Genomic DNA, 17,715 nt, shown 5'->3' on the forward strand with positions numbered 1-17,715 from the left:
TTGACATCTCCTAGAGAATAAAAAAATCCCTTTGCAGGGTGGAAAGTGGGAAGGACGGGGTGCAGGCAGAGGCCTTCCTCCATCACCGGCGGGTTGCGGAGGCGGGGGTGGCAGCAGCGGGTCCGGCCAGCGCCGGTGGCACGCAGAGCCCTCCTGATGGCACCCGGCGTGGCTCGCCCACGTGAGGCTGGCAGACGGACGGGCAGCTGCCGGATCTGCAGGCCTTGGGCTGAAGAACACCAGCCACGTCCCTCCATCTCTAGAAAACAACGGCTAGCAGCAACGCCGGGCTCGGAAAAAGCTGGTGAGGGCGACGGGATTTATCCCAGCCCCATGGAGAGAGTTGGGGGGCACAGTCAGGAGCAGGGGCAGATGCCGGCCCCGATGGTTGCCCCATAGAAAGGCTCCGGGCAAATGGGCACGTTGCTCCCCACACCCGCTGTGGGCAGGTGCCTTCCATGGGGTCAGCAGCCCTGCTGATTGCTCTCGTTAATGAGATTACAGGTAATCAGGGTCAATTTAGTGCCAGCACAGTCTGGAGGAGGGGGGCTGGGGTCCGCTCTGCGGCGCGTTACGACATCCCCGGGCAGGCGGCTCAGCATGTGTGTCCCCCCCCTGGAGCAGGGACAGCCACGGCAGCAATAGGGCAGCACCCCAGGGTGCAGGGTGGGGGATGAAGGGGGGGTGAGTATCCCGGGATGGCCACAGGGAGCATTCTGGGATGTCAGGATGCAGGAAGCATGCCGGGATGGCTGTGGGGAGCACCCTGGGGTGACCATTGGGAGCATCCCAGGATGGCTGCAGGGAGCATCCCAGAATTACTATGGGGGGCATCCCAGGATGACCATGAGGAATATTCTGGGATGGCTGCAGGGAACATCCCAGGATGACTATGGGGAGCATTCCAGGATGGCTACAGGGAACATCCCAGAATGATCCTGGGGAGCATCCCAGGATGTCTGTGGGGAGCACCCTGGGGTGACCATGAGGAGCATTCTGGGATGGCTGCAGGGAATATCCAGGGATGGCTGTGAGGAGCATCCCAGGGTGGCTGCAGAGAACATCCCAGAATGACCATGGGGAGCATCCCGGGATGGCTGCAGGGAGCATCCCAGAATTACTATGGAGCGTATCCCAGGATGACCATGAGGAGCATTCTGGGATGGCTGCAGGGAACATCCCAGAATGACCCTGGGGAGCATCCCAGTATGGCTGCATGGCTGCAGGGAACATTCTGGGATGGCTGCAGAGAGCATCCCAGGACACCACGGCAAACCTCTTGTACAGCTGCACTGAGCATCTTGGGGCAGGGTGGGGGGCAGATACCTCCAGAGGAAACTGCTGCTCTTCTGTGTGGGGCGAGATAAATAAGGTGACACCCCCACCCACCGCAAATGCCCGACCTGAAAGAAAAACCCCACTTCCTTTCTGATTTTATTCATTTTTTTTATTAAAGCCTGATACAGAGGTGGGTGGGGAAGGGAAGAAAAAAAACCCCGAAGCTCGCGATATTCTTTATTTCAGATACATAATTAATAAAACTAAACCAACCCAAACACGAGGTAGCGCAGCCCCAGGCACCGCTGCCCCCCCTCTGCTGTCCCCCACGCTGATTTTGAGGTCTCCCTTGCTCTGATTTATGCAAAAAGGAGCAAATTCGCAGCCTGATCGGGTGCGCTGCGCCCTGGCTGGATCCAGCCCTTGGGTCTGACCTGGGCAGGATCAGCCCCGGCAGACACAGGGGGATGCTTGGCCAGTTTGGGAGCAATAGTGGCAGAAACAGGGCCAGATGTGGTCAGCAAAGCAAGGGAAAAAATCAAGGAAAAACTACATGATTGAAATGCTAAAAAAATAAAAAGGAATGATACTAAAATTCGTCAGTTAACGACGATGCCGGACTGGTCCGTAGAGTTTAGGCCCTGACCAGGATCCTTTAAAATAAGCTTTTCTAGAAAATTGTAAATTTTTATATAGTTTCTCTCTAGTATATACACACACACACACACACGGCCCCCGCCGTGGGCGGGAGCACAATCAGCCTTGAGAAATAAATTACAAACTCCCCCAATTGCTAGCATCCAATATACAGATTACGCTTGCAGCTGCTTTTTTGGTTTTCCTAATTTTCTCTTTTTTCAAGGTGCTTTTTTGGCCTTTTTTTTTTTTTTTTTAATTTTTGTTTGGTTCTGAGCGAATCCTACCTACGGAAGCATCAGCGTCATTTTTTTGGTGTTTTTTTTAGCACGATTATCTTCATTGCAAATATATAAACCCCCCTCGCTGGACTATTTACATCCCGACCCCGGGAGATGCTGGGAGTGGCCGTGGGTGCAGCGGATGCTCTCACCGGAGCAAAAGTTGGAGAAAAGGGGAAAAAGGGCTCTGTGGGGTGAAGGGTCTGTCCCAGCTCGTGCTCATTAGCACTGAAAGTTCGTCTGGAGAAGAGGGGCTGGGCAGGGGGGGCTCCCCCGGGGAGGCAGCAGGGTGGGGGGGGAATGGGGGGACCCCATTCCACTGTGTCTCCATCCCCGCTGTGTTGCCTCATCCCGGCCTTCATCCTCTATCTGGGCTTGGTTGTCTTCCTCAGGCTCCATCCCGTGTTTGGTGCCCAGTCACAGCCCTAGAGTGGCCTTGGGGACACGATGGTGACATGGGGCACGGGTCATCCTGCCCTGTCACGGGGTGCGGGGTGGCCCATGGGACCCCCCCCAGCAAAGGCAGCCTCTTCCCCAGAAGGTAGCAAAGTGCGGGTGAGATCACAGCAACCAAAATATTTTTTAAAAAAGACAAAAAAAGGAAAAAAAAAAAAAAAAGCTCCATTCACGGGATGCGCAGGTGGGGACTGGGGCTCTGGGGCCATGTCCCCAAGTTCTCCTCCGTTGCCCAGAGGCCCCGGGACGGCAGCAGTGGAGCTGTAAGCGGGTGTGGGGGTGTGAGGGGCCGGGGGGGCGCGGGGCTATCCGGGGGGCGGGCGGCAGCGAGCCCTTAGCTGGGCATCTGCACCTCGTTGTACACGTCCGTGCCCTCCGTCTCGTCGAAGGTCACCACGGCGTCGTCTGCGTCCAGCTGGAGGGACGGGAGAGGGCGTGAGGTGGGACGGGGACAGGGACAGGGGTGAGGATGGGGACAGGGAAGGGATGGGGAGGGGTCAGCAATGGGGACAGGATTGAGGACAGGGACAGTGACAGTGATGGAGACAGGGATGAGGGCTGGGATGGGACTGGGGACAGGGATGAAGATGACGATGAGGATGAGGGAAAGGACAGGGATGAGGATGGGGACAGGGATGGGGATGGGGACACAGATGGGGATGAGGATGAGGATGAAGACACAGATGAGGATAAGGATGAAGATGAGGATGGGGATGGGGATGAGGATCAGGATAGGGACATGGATGAGGATGAGGACAGGGATGGGGCTGGGTATGGGGACAGAGATGGGGATGAGGACACAGATGGGGATGAGGGTGAGGATGGGGTTGGGGATGAGGATGAGGACGAGGAAGGGGACAGGGACGAGCACAGGGACAGGGTCAGCTCTGTGGTGGTTCCCAGCCCACGCCGGGGCTACGTACACATTTGAGCTCCATGTCCCGGAAGATCCTGGGCAGCAGGAAGCGCCGCAGGGGCACGGTGAGGATGAGGACGAAGGGCAGCGCCAACGAGGCTGGGGTGGACTTCACCACCCACAGCAGCACGAGGACGACAATCTGGGTGAAGGTGAAGAGGTGCATCCGCCAAGTCTTCACCTGTGGGACGAGGAGCCCGGGGGGGGGTCAGGGTGGTGGGTCCAGCACTCCACCACCCTTCCCAGGGTGCTGGGTGCTGCTGGGGGGGCAGGACCAGTGGCCCCAAGAACCCAGCGAAGGTCAGCACCGAAGGAGGAGTCTATTTGGGGAGCCCCAAGCAATTACAGGCAGCACCACGGGGTGCTGCAGCCCAGGACACCCCCAAGCCACCCAGGGCTCACTCACTCGGGTGACGTAGGGCTCTTTGGGATGGTACTTGGGTGGCATCAGCAAGAGCAGGATGCGGTCGAAGAGCTGGATGCCAAAAAGGGAGGTGACGCCCATGTAGAGGAAGATGCCGAAGAGCACGGCCAGCGGGATGTGCTTCAGGATGGGCTCCATGAGGATGGAGACGCCTGCGGTGGAGAAGGAGGGGTCAAGGAGAGCTTGTTGGGGGGAGCCAGCGCTCGCCGCCCAGGCTGGGGGGGCACGTCCCCAGCTCACCGATGAGCACGGCCACCAAGAAGCCGCTGATGCGCTGTTCCTTGACCTCCACGATCTGGGACTTGTCTCCGGGAGCGGTGGCCTTGCTCATGACGGTGAGGGCGTTGGCGTGGGTGATGGTGCGGACCGTGGTGGCGCTGAGCCAGGGCATGCCGAAAAGGGCCGCCAGGCCCCCCATGGCCACGATCAGCAGCAGGTCCAGGTGGAAGCCGGAGCCCTTCACCAGTTTCCTCTCGGGTTTGCTGACGATGAGGCTGCCAGGGACAGAGGAGGAAGAGTCGGTGGTGAGAGGTCCCCTTCCATCCCTGTCCTGCCAGGCACCCCGCAGCCCTCCCCTCCCTCCCTGTACCACCCCCCCCGCCCTCCTCACGTGGTGATCTGTGTCTCGAGGAAGATGAGGATGAAGACCAGGATAGCGGGTAGCACGGAGGCGAACATCATCCAGATGGGGAAGTCATTGTTGCTCCCCATGGGGTTGATAAACCAGTCCCGGGCAGACGAGTTGGTGACCTCCAGCCCTTTGGGGACGTTCAGTTTCTGGATGGGAGCAGAGAGGGGGGAGTGAGGGGACAGGGCACAGAGACAAGCACTCCCTGTCCCCTTGTTGGGGACACCCAGCCCTGCCCTCCCGCTGCTCCCAGACCTGCGTGTACGTGTCCTTGATGAAGAAGTCAGCCAACGTCATGATGAAGATGGAGATGGGCACCCCGAAATCCCCGATCAAGCGCCGGGCCTGTGGGGACACCGTGACCACGTTAAACCTGTCTGTGGCTCCACTCAGCCAAAGGGGTCCCCACCCAGCCAAGGGGGCCCCCACCCAGCCAAGGGGGCCCCCACACCATATCCCCACCGGCAGCAAGTTCAAGCAAAGACCTTGCAGGAGCATGCGATGAGTCTGCATGGTCTCAGCCAGCCCCTTTCAGTTAACAGCAGCTGCCAAGCGCCTGCTTTGGCCTCAGCGCTGACCCTGGGTCCAGGGAGGTGTTGGGGGGATAGGGGGGACCTCACCTTGCCAGGCAGGAAGGCGCTGTTCTTGAACTTGCGGAGGAAGATGGCCAGGAAGAAGGTGCCAGCCATGAGGACGAGGGACAGCAGCGCCGTGTTGGGCTGCGGCACCTTGGGCTGGACCGTGGGCTCCGTGTTGTCATAAATTTGCTTTAGCGGGTGGTTGTTGAAGATCTGGGGAGGGAAGAGGAGAAGGTCAGGCAGGATGGGATCCCTGCTTAGTGGGTGGGGATGGGGGATCCCCAGCCCATCCAGGCTGGGAGCTTGGCACACGGAGAGCAGGGGGGTATTTTTAGGTTTGGTTTTCTCCATGCTCCTTCAGAAATGGGGCTGGAGCAGGGGCTGGGTGGCACGGTGGGGAGGGATGACCGTGGCCCTGCTGTGGACTATGCGTCACCCAGGGTGTATGGGGCCGCGCTGAGCTCGTGGAGGGGTGCACAGGGACACCTCAGTGTGATGGGGGTCCAGGGTGTGGTGGCGTATGTGCCCTCTCCTGCACCAGAGATGTCCCTGTGGGCACCCAGTGTGTGGGGTGACACTGTCCCATTGCTACTGGCCAGCTGGGAAGGTTCTGAGCCAGGGGATGGGAGAAGAAATTTGGGTTCTCTGGGCAGTTCCTGGGCAAGGACCATGTTTGCTGCCGGCCAGGTGCGACCTGGGCCAGGGCTTCACCTCCCCGCCCCAAAATCCCCCTGTGGAAAAAAGCACGAGCTGGGAAACACTTGGGAAGGGGGCAAAAATGCTGGGAGACGGGCTCCATCCCTCACCTGCATCCCTCTCCTGGCTCCCACCGCTTCTATGGAAACCCAGGGGATGACCACAATCTGCAGCACACCCCACAACCCCCCCCCGAATCTTCCCTGCCGCAGGACCCCTGCGCCCCTCACCGTGACGAGCTTGGAGAAGGTCTCGTAGATGAAGATGAGGGAGATGAGGAAGGAGAAGATCTCCTGGGTGTAGCGGGACAGGTAGCGCACCAGGAAGCTGGCCTCGCAGGCCACCACCACCAGCACCAGCAGGATCAGCCAGAAGCCGATCCAGACCCGGCCCACGATGTACTCCATGCCATGGCTGCTGCAGAACTGGGGAGCCAGAGGGGACAGCCCCGTCAGCCCCCAGAGCCCCCGGCATGGGCACCCAGGGGTGGGCTTGAGCTCATGGGTGCCACAGTGGCCCTGCACCTCCTGCCTGGGAGCTTGGGGGTGCCAGAATCCTCTGGGTTGTAAAAGCCCTTGCAGCTCCTCCAGCCCAACCATGACCCTCCCCCTGACCCTTCCCAACTCCCCCAGATCCCTCAGCGCTGGCTCAGCCCGACTCTTCAACCCCCCCAGGGATCCCGGGGACTCCCCCCTGCCCTGGGCAGCCCATTCCAACGCCCAACAGCCCCTTCTGCACAGAAATCCTTCCTCAGAGCCAGCCTAAACCTTCCCTGGTGCAACCTGAGGCTGCTTGTGTAATGGGGGGGCTAGTGGGGTGCTGGGATGGCGATGGCAGTACCCCAGTCTGGCAGCACCCACCTGGCGTGGTGTCACCCACGTGGCATCAGCTATTTGGCATCACCCACGTGGCATCACCTTACATCACCTCCGTGCCACCCCCCGACGGGTGATGTGACGTCCCCACCAGTGCCATCCCCTGTGCCATCCTCCCCCCAACATCCCCTCGTGGCAGCACCCCCGCGTCTCTGCCAGGGAGGGTGGGGACACCACCAGCCCACTGTGGGGACCACCGGCGGTGGGTGGGGGGCACCCAGGGGTGCGGGGTGGCACCCACCATGTAGAAGGCTTCCTCGAAGACGAGGAGGGGCCCCGAGAAGCCGACGACGAGCAGGGGCTGGGCGCTGAAGATGCTGAAGAGGACGCACTGCACGCAGGTGGAGAGGAGCAGCTCCGACACCCCCATCATGCCCTTGGTCTTCTCACCTGGGGGGGACACACACAGACAGAGCCGGTGGGTGCCGGGGCAGGGGGACACGACAGTGCTGTGTCCCCCCCTCCCCACACTCCTCAGCACTGGGATTAGGGGATGGTGCTGCAGGCAGTGGTACCCCACTCCCCCAGCCCCCCCGCCCCCTGCCCAGCCAGGCCACGTCCCTGTCCCCCGCCGTGTCCCCAGCATGTCCCCCCCCATTACTCAGCAAGCCTCCAAAGGTGATAGCAGGTGACAGCGCCGCGAAGTAGATGAAGATGACAGCCGCCAGGCACTGGGGGTTGAGGGCGTCTTTGATGTCGCTGAGATATTTGGGGTACCGGCGGCGGATGTCCCGCACCAGCCCCCCAAAAGGTCGCCCTGTTCTGCGCAGGGGGTCGTCGTCCTCTGCCAACGGCTCCTCCAGCCCTGGGGGACACGAGCGGGTGGCCATGGGGGGACCCCACATGCAAGGGGTGGGGGGCTGGGTCCCGCCAGCCACGGGGATGGGGGGTCCCTGGGGGGGAGCAGGGTGGTCCCAGACGTACTCAGATCTTTCAGGAAGGTCTCGGCCAGCGCCTTGTCGCGGGGCTGGTAGCGGCGGCGGAGCAGCTCCTGCTGCAGCGGCACCAGGCTGCGGAGGAGCTGCTCGTTGGGGGTCTCGGTGGGCGGCAGGACGATGCTGGCCTCCAAGAAGTCCTCCACCCCCCGCAGCAGGTCCTGGCGGCCCTCGGCCAGGTAGGCGTCCCGGCGAAAGACCTGCCGGGTGGCCCCGGGGATGGAAGGTCAGGCATCTTCAGCACCCTTGGGTGCTGCTGGGCACCCACCCAGCCCCTGAGCAGCCCCACGGGGATGGGGTATGGTGGGGACATGGGGGCGTGAGGATGAGGGGGACATAGGGACATGGGGGCTTGGGAACAGCGGGTGTGAGACCACAGGGGCATGGGGACGTGGGGTAAGGGGGGACATGGGGACAGGAGGGACGCCGGACCACAGGAGCATGGGGATGTGGCTGCTTGGGGACATTTGACCTCAGGGGCATGGAGACATGGGGACACAGGAGCATGGGGACACAGGGACACATGGGGACAGGGATGCATATGGACATGGGGACAGGGCCTGTGGAGATGGGGACATGGGGACAGGGGCGCATGGGGACATGGAGACCCAGAGGGATGAGGACGCAGGTGTGTGGAAAGGAGGGGACACAGGGACACGAGCACAGAGAGGGATGTGGCACAGGTGGACGGGCCCCATTGGAGGGTGCAGCCCCAGCGCTGGGGACTTTGGGGTGCTCAGGGGGGTGGCGCCCAGGACGGCAGTGCTGTGGCGGTGGCAGTGCCGGTGACAATGGCGGGCGAGCTGTACCCTCTCGGACATCATGGTGGCAGCGGTGCGGCCGATTTCTTTGTAGTCGATGTGGGGCATGTCGGGGCCCAGGACCACGAAGAGGAAGCGGACAGGTAGGGGCACTTCGAGGACGGCGTCCAGTGTCACCGCATCCTTCAGGCGCACGAAGGCCAATGTCACCTGCTCCAGGGGGTCTGCGCAGCCTGGGGGGAGGACGGGACGGGACGGGGGTCATGGGGGGCCAGGCACAGGGACACGGGGCACAGGGGGACAGAGGGAAAGGGGGACACAGGAGCACGGAGACATGGGGACATTGAAACGGGTCCATTGGGATATGGAGACAAGGTGACACAGAGGCATGGGGACATGGGGCGACAGAGGGAATAGGACTGGGGTGAGGACAATGAGGCACAGGGACACATGGACGTGGGGACACAGGGATAGGTGGGCATGGGAGCACAGGGACATCAGGGCATGGGGACACAGAGACATGAGGGCGTGGGTGCACAGGGGAGTGGAGAAACCGGGTGTGAGGACAAGGGACATGGGGACAAGGGGCCCAGAGAGCGGCGCTGAGCAGCAGCAGGCGGCGGCGAGGGCTGAGGGCGGGGAGAGTCAAAAAAGGTGCAAGAAATGCAGCGAGTGAGCGAGCAGGCAGCGACGGGCAGATGCCAAAGCTCCCGCTGTGCACCCCGGCCCCACACCCACCACCCTCACCCCGCACCCCCCACCCGGACCCTGCACCCCCCACCCGGACCCTGCACCCACCTCCCCGCTGACCACTCACCCACGAGGACCAGCGTGGCCTCGGCATCCTCGGGGACCTTCTCCGGGAGCTGGGGTCTAGTGCTCCCGCTTGGGCTCTGTTGCAGGCAGATGGATGGTGGGGATCAGCCCTCTGTAGTGGCCATCCCCTGTGTGTCCCCCTCTGACACCTGCATGTCTCTCTCCATCCTCTGCATGTCCCTCTACCATCCCCTGAGCGTCCCCTACTGTCCCCTGGGTGTCCCCCTCTATCCCCTGGGTGTCCCCTTACATCCTTCATGTGTCACCCTCCATCCCCTGTGTCCCCCCACCATCCCCTGCATGTCCCCTGCTGTCCTTTGCATGTCCCCCTCCATCCCGTGTGTCCCCCTCTGTCCCCTTCCAGCTTGGTTCCCTCCCTCCCACCTCTGCACCACCCCACAGAAACGCCTCCCCCATGTGCAAGTACATGTGTGCGCACACCTGTGAGTGTGAAGCCATGTGTGTGCACGCGTGTGTGAGGGCAACAGAAAGCGGGGTGTGCATGGGACTTTGGGGTGAGGTTTGTGCCCGTGCACTTGAGCGTGACTGTGCCTGTGGTTCACAGAATCCCAGAATCATCCGGGCTGGAAAAGCCCTTGCAGCTCCTCCAGCCCAACCATGACCCTCCCCCTGACCCTTCCCAACTCCCCCAGATCCCTCAGCGCTGGCTCAGCCCGACTCTTCAACCCCCCCAGGGATCCCGGGGACTCCCCCCTGCCCTGGGCAGCCCATTCCAACGCCCAACAGCCCCTTCTGCACAGAAATCCTTCCTCAGAGCCAGCCTGACCCTGCCCTGGGCAGCTTGAGGCCATTCCCTCGGGGCCTGGCGCTGGGGCCTTGGCTCCAGAGACTCACCCCCCCTCTCTGCCCCCTCCTGGCAGGGAGTTGCAGAGGGCCAGGAGGTCTCCCCTCAGCCTCCTCTTCTCCAGACTGAACCCCCCCAGTTCCCCCAGCCGCTCCCCAGCAGACCTGTGCTCCAGACCCTGCCCCAGCTCCGTTGCCCTTCTCTGGCCACGCTCGAGTCATTCAATGGCCTTTTTGGGGTGAGGGGCCCAACACTGAACCCCCTCAGCGAGGGGCGGCCTCACCAGTGCCGAGCCCAGGGCTCAGATCCCTTCCCTGTCCCTGCTGGCCACGCCAGTGCTGACATAAGCCAGGATGCCATCGGCCCCCTGGGCACACTGCTGGCTCATTATCACACCCCCCCACCCCCCCACCCCCCCCACCGGTCCCTCTCTGACTGGCAAAGTACATGTGCAAGTGTGCACAAGTGTGTGTCAGTGGGTGCACAGTGGGGGGGGGGGGGGGAGGTGTCCCTGCATGAGCTTGGTGTGCAACTGCCTCGGGTGTGACTGTGCCTCTCCCAGCAGCCTCCCCCCATACCCTGGCTGGACCTGGCACCCCCAACCCTGCACCCCAATGGCCCCCCTGCCCCCCGCCACAGCCCCGGCCCCACTCACCTGCTCGTCCCTGTGCCCCTCCAGCAGCGGCTGCTCCGTCTCTGCCTGGCCCGTGCCCGAGTGCTGCAGCACCTCGACCTCGCTGGGGAGTCTAGAGCAGCACGGGAGGGGGGCATCAGACAGGCCAACACCCCTGGACTCCCCCCCAAAACCCCAGGAGAAGCCCCAAACCGGGCTGGGAGCTCAAGCCAAACCCCAGAGGGGCTTTGCCACGCAGCACCAGGCTCCAGCGGGTCTCGCTGGGGCTGGATCCAGCCCAGACACCCGGGGTCCCCCCACGGGCCGTCAGCGCTGGCCGTACCTGTGCTGCAGCAGCAGCCTCCTCAGGACGTCGTCCCGGTCCCGTTGCTTGAGCTGCCCCTTGTAGATCATCTGGTCGATGAGGACGTGGGCGATGGCCGCCAGCGAGTTGGCCGCCACGTCGAGGAGCACAACGCCTGCGGGGACAGCGCGATCACCCGCCGGCCAGCGCGGGGTCCCCACCGCTATCCCAGCCCCCAGCCGGTGTCCCCACCTTTGGCCAAAGCCCGTCGGATCTCCAGGAGGCTGTGGTAGGTGAGGAAGGAGAGATGGGGCTGGCCCCAGTGGCCGGCTTCCTTGAAGTCCTCCTCCAGCTTGAGCCAGTGGCCGGCCTCCACCCAGCACAGCTCCTTCTTGCTGTCCATGACCAGCGTGTGCAGCTCCACGTAGCCCTGCAGCCCGAGCCGGGGGGTTGTCAGGGTCCCCCTGGCAGCAGCGGGGACCCCCATAGCCGTGGCTCCTGAGCCAGCAACCCCCCCGTACCCCGGTGTCCCCCCAGGGCTTGGTGTGAGGTTGGTCCCTGGGTGGCCACAGTCCACCCACCCCTGGGAACGGGGAGGGAATGGGGGTCCCTGGGGCAGCACAAACCTCATGGGTCTCCCGCCGGGACACGAGCCTCCTGCTCCCCGCCACCTCCAGGTCCACATCAGTCACCGACGGAGCTGCGAGCGGAGCCACCAACACATCAGCGGGTCCCTGCCCCGGCCCGGACCCCCCTGGGGTCTGTTGGAAGGGTGTCCCCCATCACCCCCACCCCAGCCCCAGTTGGGGCTTGCTGGACGTGTCCCCCACCCATTCCCCCATCCCAGCCCCAGTTGGGGTTTACTGGACGTGTCTCTCCGTCACCCCCCCCACCGTGCCGGTGCCCACCGCCAGCCCCTGGCATCCCCGCAGCCCAGCTCCTGGGGCAGGGTGACAGTCTGGGGACACCACCAAGGCTGGGGTGACCCTGCCACTGGCACAACCCTGACCCCAGCCACTCGGACTGGGACGGGGACAGCACATCCCCGGCCAGCCAGACCCCAGAATCTCGAGGTGTCCCCATCTCCCGCCTACCTGCGCCCCCCCCTTGCGCTCCCCACGGTCCCTCAGGCCAGATCCAGCCCTATAAAGCGGGGGCCGAGCCCCACGCCCCGCGGCCGCCCTGTGTGCACCGTAAATCCCGGAGCACTTCGCCTTTGCTGACAGTAAACACCCGCGCGGCTCCCGCCCGCCCGTGGCCACCACGGTGCCGGGGACACGCTCACCCCGTCCCCTCTGTCCCCGCCGGGGACCACCGGGGTCCCCCCGCTGTCCCCAGCCGGGTCACCCGGCGGGGTGATGTCGCAGGAGCCGCATCCTGCTCTGCTGCCTCAGGGATGCTGCGCCCACGGGAGCAGGGACGGGCACGTGTCCCCCCCACATTGTCCCCGACAGCGTTGGCCGTGGCACGTGGGCACAAGCCTGTCCTCGTCCCGGCCCGCTGCCACCGCCACCAAGCCGCCCGGCGCCAGCCGACGTTCAGCCCCAAGTGGTTCTTGTCCTCACCCCAAACAAAGACTTTATTTATCCTCAATCAGCGGGCGATTACGGGCAAGCGGCAGCGGTCACCCCACGGCGCGTGCCCTGACGCCCGGGTGACGGTCACCCGGCGGGAGGGGGGACAGGGATGGGGGCGGCAAAGCCAGGGGGCGAGTGGCGCGACGGAGGGCTGGGGGGGGGGTGGGGGGTGGGGTGGGGGGGAACGCCGGGGCTGGGCTTTGTCCCCCAATGCCCCCGCGGGTCACTCACGCTGCCCTCTGCCACCGCGGCTCGCCTGTCCCGGGGGGGCCCCGGCCACGCGCCTCCTCCCGTCCAGGTCATAGCATCCCCGGCGGCTGGGCAGATACTGCCTGCAAAACACACACCGCCGGGGCAGCGGGGTCAGCGCCGGGCACCCATGGGTGCCGGCAGCCTCCCCTTGCCGATGCCAGCCGGGCAAGTGGGGCAGCGTCTGGCCCCCGCCCCGATTTGGGGGACTCACCGCAGGGGCGCCAGCTCCTCGGCTCTGACCCTCCACGCGTGCAGGGGGGACCCGGTGCTGGCCCCTGCGCAGAACAGGCGGCAGCGTTACCCCCCGACCTGCGTCACCCCAGACGGGGACCCGGGGGGCTGGGTGCGGGGAGCCGGTACGGCCCAAGCACCCACTTCGGGGTGGCAGCTCCGCATCAACCGAGCTTCAGGCAAGGGGATGCCCCGGGGCACACAGACCCCCCCCAACTCCCCTCACCTCCCTCCGGGGGCTCTTGGTCGTGGCCTTGAGGCCACATCTTGGGCACCCACAGCTCAGGCACCTCGTTGGTGCCGGGGCCTCGGCAAAGGGTGTCGCTGGCACCTGTGCAACACCTGTGCCAAGAGAGCCCCACTGGCACCCATGCAACGCTGGCAACCGTGCAACACTGGCACACGTGCAACACGTCTGTGCGATGGCTGGCACCTGTGCAACGCTGGCACCCATGCGACACGTCTGTGCATGCTGGCACCCATGAGATGCTAGCACCCATGCAGCTCTGGTGCCCATGCAACACGTCTGTGCCATGCTGGCAGCTGTGCAACACTGGTGCCCATGCAACACGTCTATGCCATGCTGGCGCCCATGCGACGCTGTCACCCATGCAGCTCTGGTGGCCATGCAACCCTGGCACCCATGCAACACGTCTGTGCAATGCCAGCGCCCGTGCAACACGTCTGTGCCATGCTGGCACCCACACAACGTGGTGCCGATGCAACGCTGGCGCCCGTGCAACATGCCTGCCCCCGTGCAACACACCTGCACCATGCTGGTGCCCATCAGAGCTGCACCCACAAGACTCTGGCGCCCATGCAACATGCGACCTTGAACCACCAGTGCCCCCACGACGCTGGCACCCACCCGGTGCCGGTTCTCGTGCAACGCCGGTGCCATCCCCCATGCAAATGCCATCCCCCATGCAACGCTGGCGCCCGTACGACACCGGTGCTCGTGCGACGCCGTCCCCCGTGCAGCGCTGGTGCCTGTGCCAGTGCCCCCCAGCACCCGCCGGAGCCACTCACTGCTCATCTCCCCCAGAGACAGGCGGGGGCCCTTTATGCCGGGGTCCTCGTAGCCCTCGGGGTCCAGGCTCCTCCTCATCCCCTCCTCGTAGGCCTCCTGCGGGACAGAGAGAAGGGGGCTCAGCGGGGCCCGGCCCCCCCAGCGCCTCGCCGGGGCTGTGCCGGGGGTGGGGGCCGGCCGGGGCGCAGCGGCAGAGCCAGGGCTGGGGGCCGGGTCTCCCTACCTGGCCGGGCCCCTCCATGGCTCCGGGCTCGGCCCCCCCCGCCACCGCCTCGCTGCGTCCCCGCGATCAGCCCGGCGGCACCATAACCCGGCAACTCTGCGGCGTCGGGGCGAGCGCGGGGGAAAGGGAGAGAAGAGATGTTAGAAGAGGCCGGGGCAGCGCGCCGTGCCCCCCCGCCCCGGGATGGGGGGGCTGTCCCCTGGGACGGGGCTGGGGCCGGACGCAGGGGCCGTGCCCGCGGTCCCCACCCGCGTAACGCGCTCCCCGCGGGCCAGCAGGTCCCGGGGCCGGGGGTCCCCGGGGAAGCCCCCCCCGCCGGCCCGGGTGGGAACCGACGTCAGGCCCCGGCGCAGCCCCGGCAGGTTCCCACCGGGGACGCGGCCCCGCACGGCCCCGCCGCGTCCTGCACCCGGGTCACGTCCCCCGTGGACACACAGACATGGGTGGGGGCCCGTATAGACCCGCGCACGTGGGTGGGGGCTCATACAGACCCACACACGGGGACTGGGGGCCCATATAGACCCACAGACATAGGTGGGGGCCCGTATAGACCCACACATTGGGATGGGGGTCTCATATAGACCCACACACGGGGTCTGGGGTCCCATATAGACCCACAGACATAGGTGGGGGCCTATAGACCCCACACACTGGGTCTGGGGTCTCATATAGACACACACATGGGGTCTGGGGTCCCATATAGACCCACACACATGGGTGGGGGCCCATACAGACCCACGCCCAGGGGTCGGGGTCCCACACTGCAGCACCTGGGGCCCCAGCAAGCCCCCGCAGCCCCTGGCAGAGGGGAAACTGAGGCACAGGTGGGCTGGCAGGGACACCCCGAAGCAGAACGGCACAAGGACCCCGACCCCCCGAAGTGCACAGCAGGGGACACACACACACCCCGCTGCCCCCCCCTTTTCTCTGCCCCTCAGCTCAGCACCCAAAACCTTTGCAGCACCCCGGGCGGTGCCCTCACACTCCCCCCTGCTCCCCGCTGTGCCCCCCCCGGGCTGCTCCCCCCCCCCCGCCCCGCAGCTGCCCCGGGGCCGTGCCGGGGGACAACCGCCAGGGGGCGCCCTACCCCCACACTCGCCCCCCCCATCCCCTCCTCCCCCCCCCGCCCCGGAGGGTCCTAGATACCGGGACCCCCCCCCCAATCCCCCATAACGCCCCCCCGTGACCCCTCACCTGCCCCCCAACCCAGACCCTCCGGGAGGGGGGGGGGGAGGGGGTGTCCTGCCCCAGGACCCTCAGCCCCCCCTGCACCAGCCCCCCCCATGGGGACCCCTCCTCAGATTTGGGGCGGAATGGGGACCCCAGCTGTCACCCCCCCATCCCGGCCCAGGGACCCCACGCAGGTGGGGGGGGGGGTGTCACGGGGGGGGTGTATGTGTGTGTGCAAGTTCAGGGCATGGGGCGGGGGGGGGGGGGCTTTGTGGGGGCACTAGCCCCCCCAGATCTCACCAGGGTGACGCAGGAGGCTGGGGGCCGCGGGAGCCGGGGGGGGGCCACGGAGCCGCGGGTGGGGTGTGGGAGCCGCGGCGAGGCCACGGGAATCCCGGCGGCTCCAGACCCGGCCTCCTCCTTCCTGCCCCGCCTGGCCCCCCAGCCCCGGGGCCACCCCCCCCGGCCCCCCCCGAGCCCCGCCGGAGGCTCTTGCATCATCCCGGTGTGCCGGGCTGCGCCCCGCTGATAACGCCCAGCCGGGGTCGGCCCCCGCCCCGCTCCCCCCCCCCTGCCCCGAGGCCGCGGTGAGGGGCTGGGGGGGACCCGCGGGGCACCGGCCACCCTGAGCCCGGGGCACCGGGACCTGCCACAGCCGCCCCCGTGCTGGGCGGCACCGTATAGAGCCCATAGGCTCTACGGCGTGGGGGGGGATAGAGCCCAGGCCCCCTCCGCTGGGCATCTGGGGAGCACCCTATAGAGCCCATACGTCCCACCCGGTGCACCCTATAGAGCCCATACGTCCCACCCGGTGCACCCTATAGAGCCCGTACGTCCCACACCGTGTGCACGGCATGGAGTCCATACGTCCCACCCCATACACGTTGCAGAGAGCCCGTATCTCCCACACCGCCAGCCAAGGCGCTCAGTATAGAGCCCACACCCCCCACACCATGTGGCTACCGTCACTCCGGACTGGGCTCGTGCCTCCTACACCATTATACCCAGCACGGCTCAGCATAGAGCCCATACCGCCCACCCCGGCCACGCCGTGGGGCTTGGTGCAGGACCGCCCTGCCACAGCAGGTGCTCAGTATGGAGCCCGTACGGCCCACGCCATCCACACGGTGTGGCTGGGATCCCTCAGGCAACCAGTACCCGATGTGGCTCAGTATGGAGCCCGTACGGCCCACACGGCTCAGTATGGAGCCCATACGTCCCACACGGCTCAGTACGGAGCCCATACGTCCCACACCATCCACCGTGGCTCAGTACAGAGCCCACACATCCCACACGGCTCAGTATGGAGCCCATACGTCCCACACGGCTCAGTATGGAGCCCATACGTCCCACACGGCTCAGTGCGGAGCCCACACGTCCCACGCCACCCGCACACGGGGCTCAGCTCCCTCCCATGGCAGGTACCACCGTGGCTCAGCATGGAGCCCATACGTCCCCCACCCCACAGCACCTCCCACCCCAGCCCACCCCACTGACAGCCCCTGCAGACCCCACCCCACCCCGGGGGCACCCCAGGGTGCTCCCCGTCCCGCCTGGCCCCACCGTCCCCCAGCACTCAGGGACACCCCGAGGTGCCGCTGCCGCCGCCCGCGACCCCGCACCTACCCCTGGGGTGGCTCCGCGACCCCCCCGACCTCGCCGCCAGCCCCTGCCCGCGCTCTGCCTGCTGCTGCCCGCGGGGAAAGAGCCCAAATGCCCTGAGTCACGCTCACCTCCCTAATCTCCCCCCCCCTTGGGGCTCACCCAGACCCCCCCCCCCCCGGGGCCCCCCGTAAACAAGGTTATCGGGGCGCAACATCTTGCAGTGTCAAGGTTGCGCCCTGCCTGCGCCCTGCCTGCGCCCTGCCTGCGCCCCGCGGCCCTCCCCAGCCGCTCACTCGGGCTCCCGGTGCCCCCCCCCCCCAAACCCCCCGATATCTTGTTTACGAGGCTCCAGGTTTCCCTGTGGGGGATCCCCGGGAATCCTCGAGCTGTCCCCCTCCTTCACGTGAGGTTGGGGTTTTCTCTTTTTTTTTTTTTTTTTTTTTAAAAAAAGGGGGTTCCTGGGGAGATTTCCCTGAGGGGGGAGGCGGGAGGTGCCCGGTGGGGATGGGGGGGGACGTAGCTGGGCTGTCGTCTGTCCCCGGGGTGCCCTGTGGAGAGGTGGTGGGACAGGCCCGGCTGCTCCAGTGCGGGGCAGGCGCACGTGTGTGCGTGTGCAAGCGTGTGT

The 17,715-nt window shown here is 65.5% G+C and overlaps 1 protein-coding gene across 1 annotated transcript; it reads right to left on the reverse strand.

Moving 5' to 3' along the window:
• Positions 1–1,431: 1,431 nt before the first annotated feature.
• SLC4A1 (solute carrier family 4 member 1 (Diego blood group)) lies at positions 1,432–17,186 on the reverse strand. The gene is made up of 22 exons (XM_074926613.1): positions 17,112–17,186; positions 14,316–14,411; positions 14,092–14,188; positions 13,043–13,106; positions 12,811–12,911; positions 11,629–11,702; positions 11,255–11,432; positions 11,042–11,177; positions 10,741–10,831; positions 9,282–9,357; positions 8,513–8,697; positions 7,693–7,903; positions 7,370–7,573; positions 7,010–7,158; positions 6,124–6,318; positions 5,240–5,410; positions 4,875–4,964; positions 4,602–4,768; positions 4,232–4,485; positions 3,974–4,143; positions 3,575–3,748; positions 1,432–3,066 (listed from the first exon to the last, which is right to left on the reverse strand). Exons 2-22 carry the CDS (start codon positions 14,331–14,333, stop codon positions 2,986–2,988), a joined length of 2,886 nt encoding a protein of 961 aa, XP_074782714.1. The 5' UTR covers positions 14,334–14,411; positions 17,112–17,186; the 3' UTR covers positions 1,432–2,985.
• Positions 17,187–17,715: the final 529 nt, after the last annotated feature.

The sequence above is a fragment of the Athene noctua genome, chromosome 25 (genome assembly GCF_965140245.1).
Source record: "Athene noctua chromosome 25, bAthNoc1.hap1.1, whole genome shotgun sequence".
NCBI classification, from domain to species: domain Eukaryota; kingdom Metazoa; phylum Chordata; class Aves; order Strigiformes; family Strigidae; genus Athene; species Athene noctua.

What these genes read in the sequence shown, in the direction of transcription:
- SLC4A1 (XM_074926613.1), bottom strand. An exon ending in GCGCCTTCCTGCCTGGCAAG is followed by an intron (nt 4,965 to 5,239) that starts GTGAGGTCCCCC and finishes GTGTCCCCACAG; the next exon opens with GCCCGGCGCTTGATCGGGGA. An exon ending in AAGAGCCCTACGTCACCCGA is followed by an intron (nt 3,749 to 3,973) that starts GTGAGTGAGCCC and finishes CTCGTCCCACAG; the next exon opens with GTGAAGACTTGGCGGATGCA.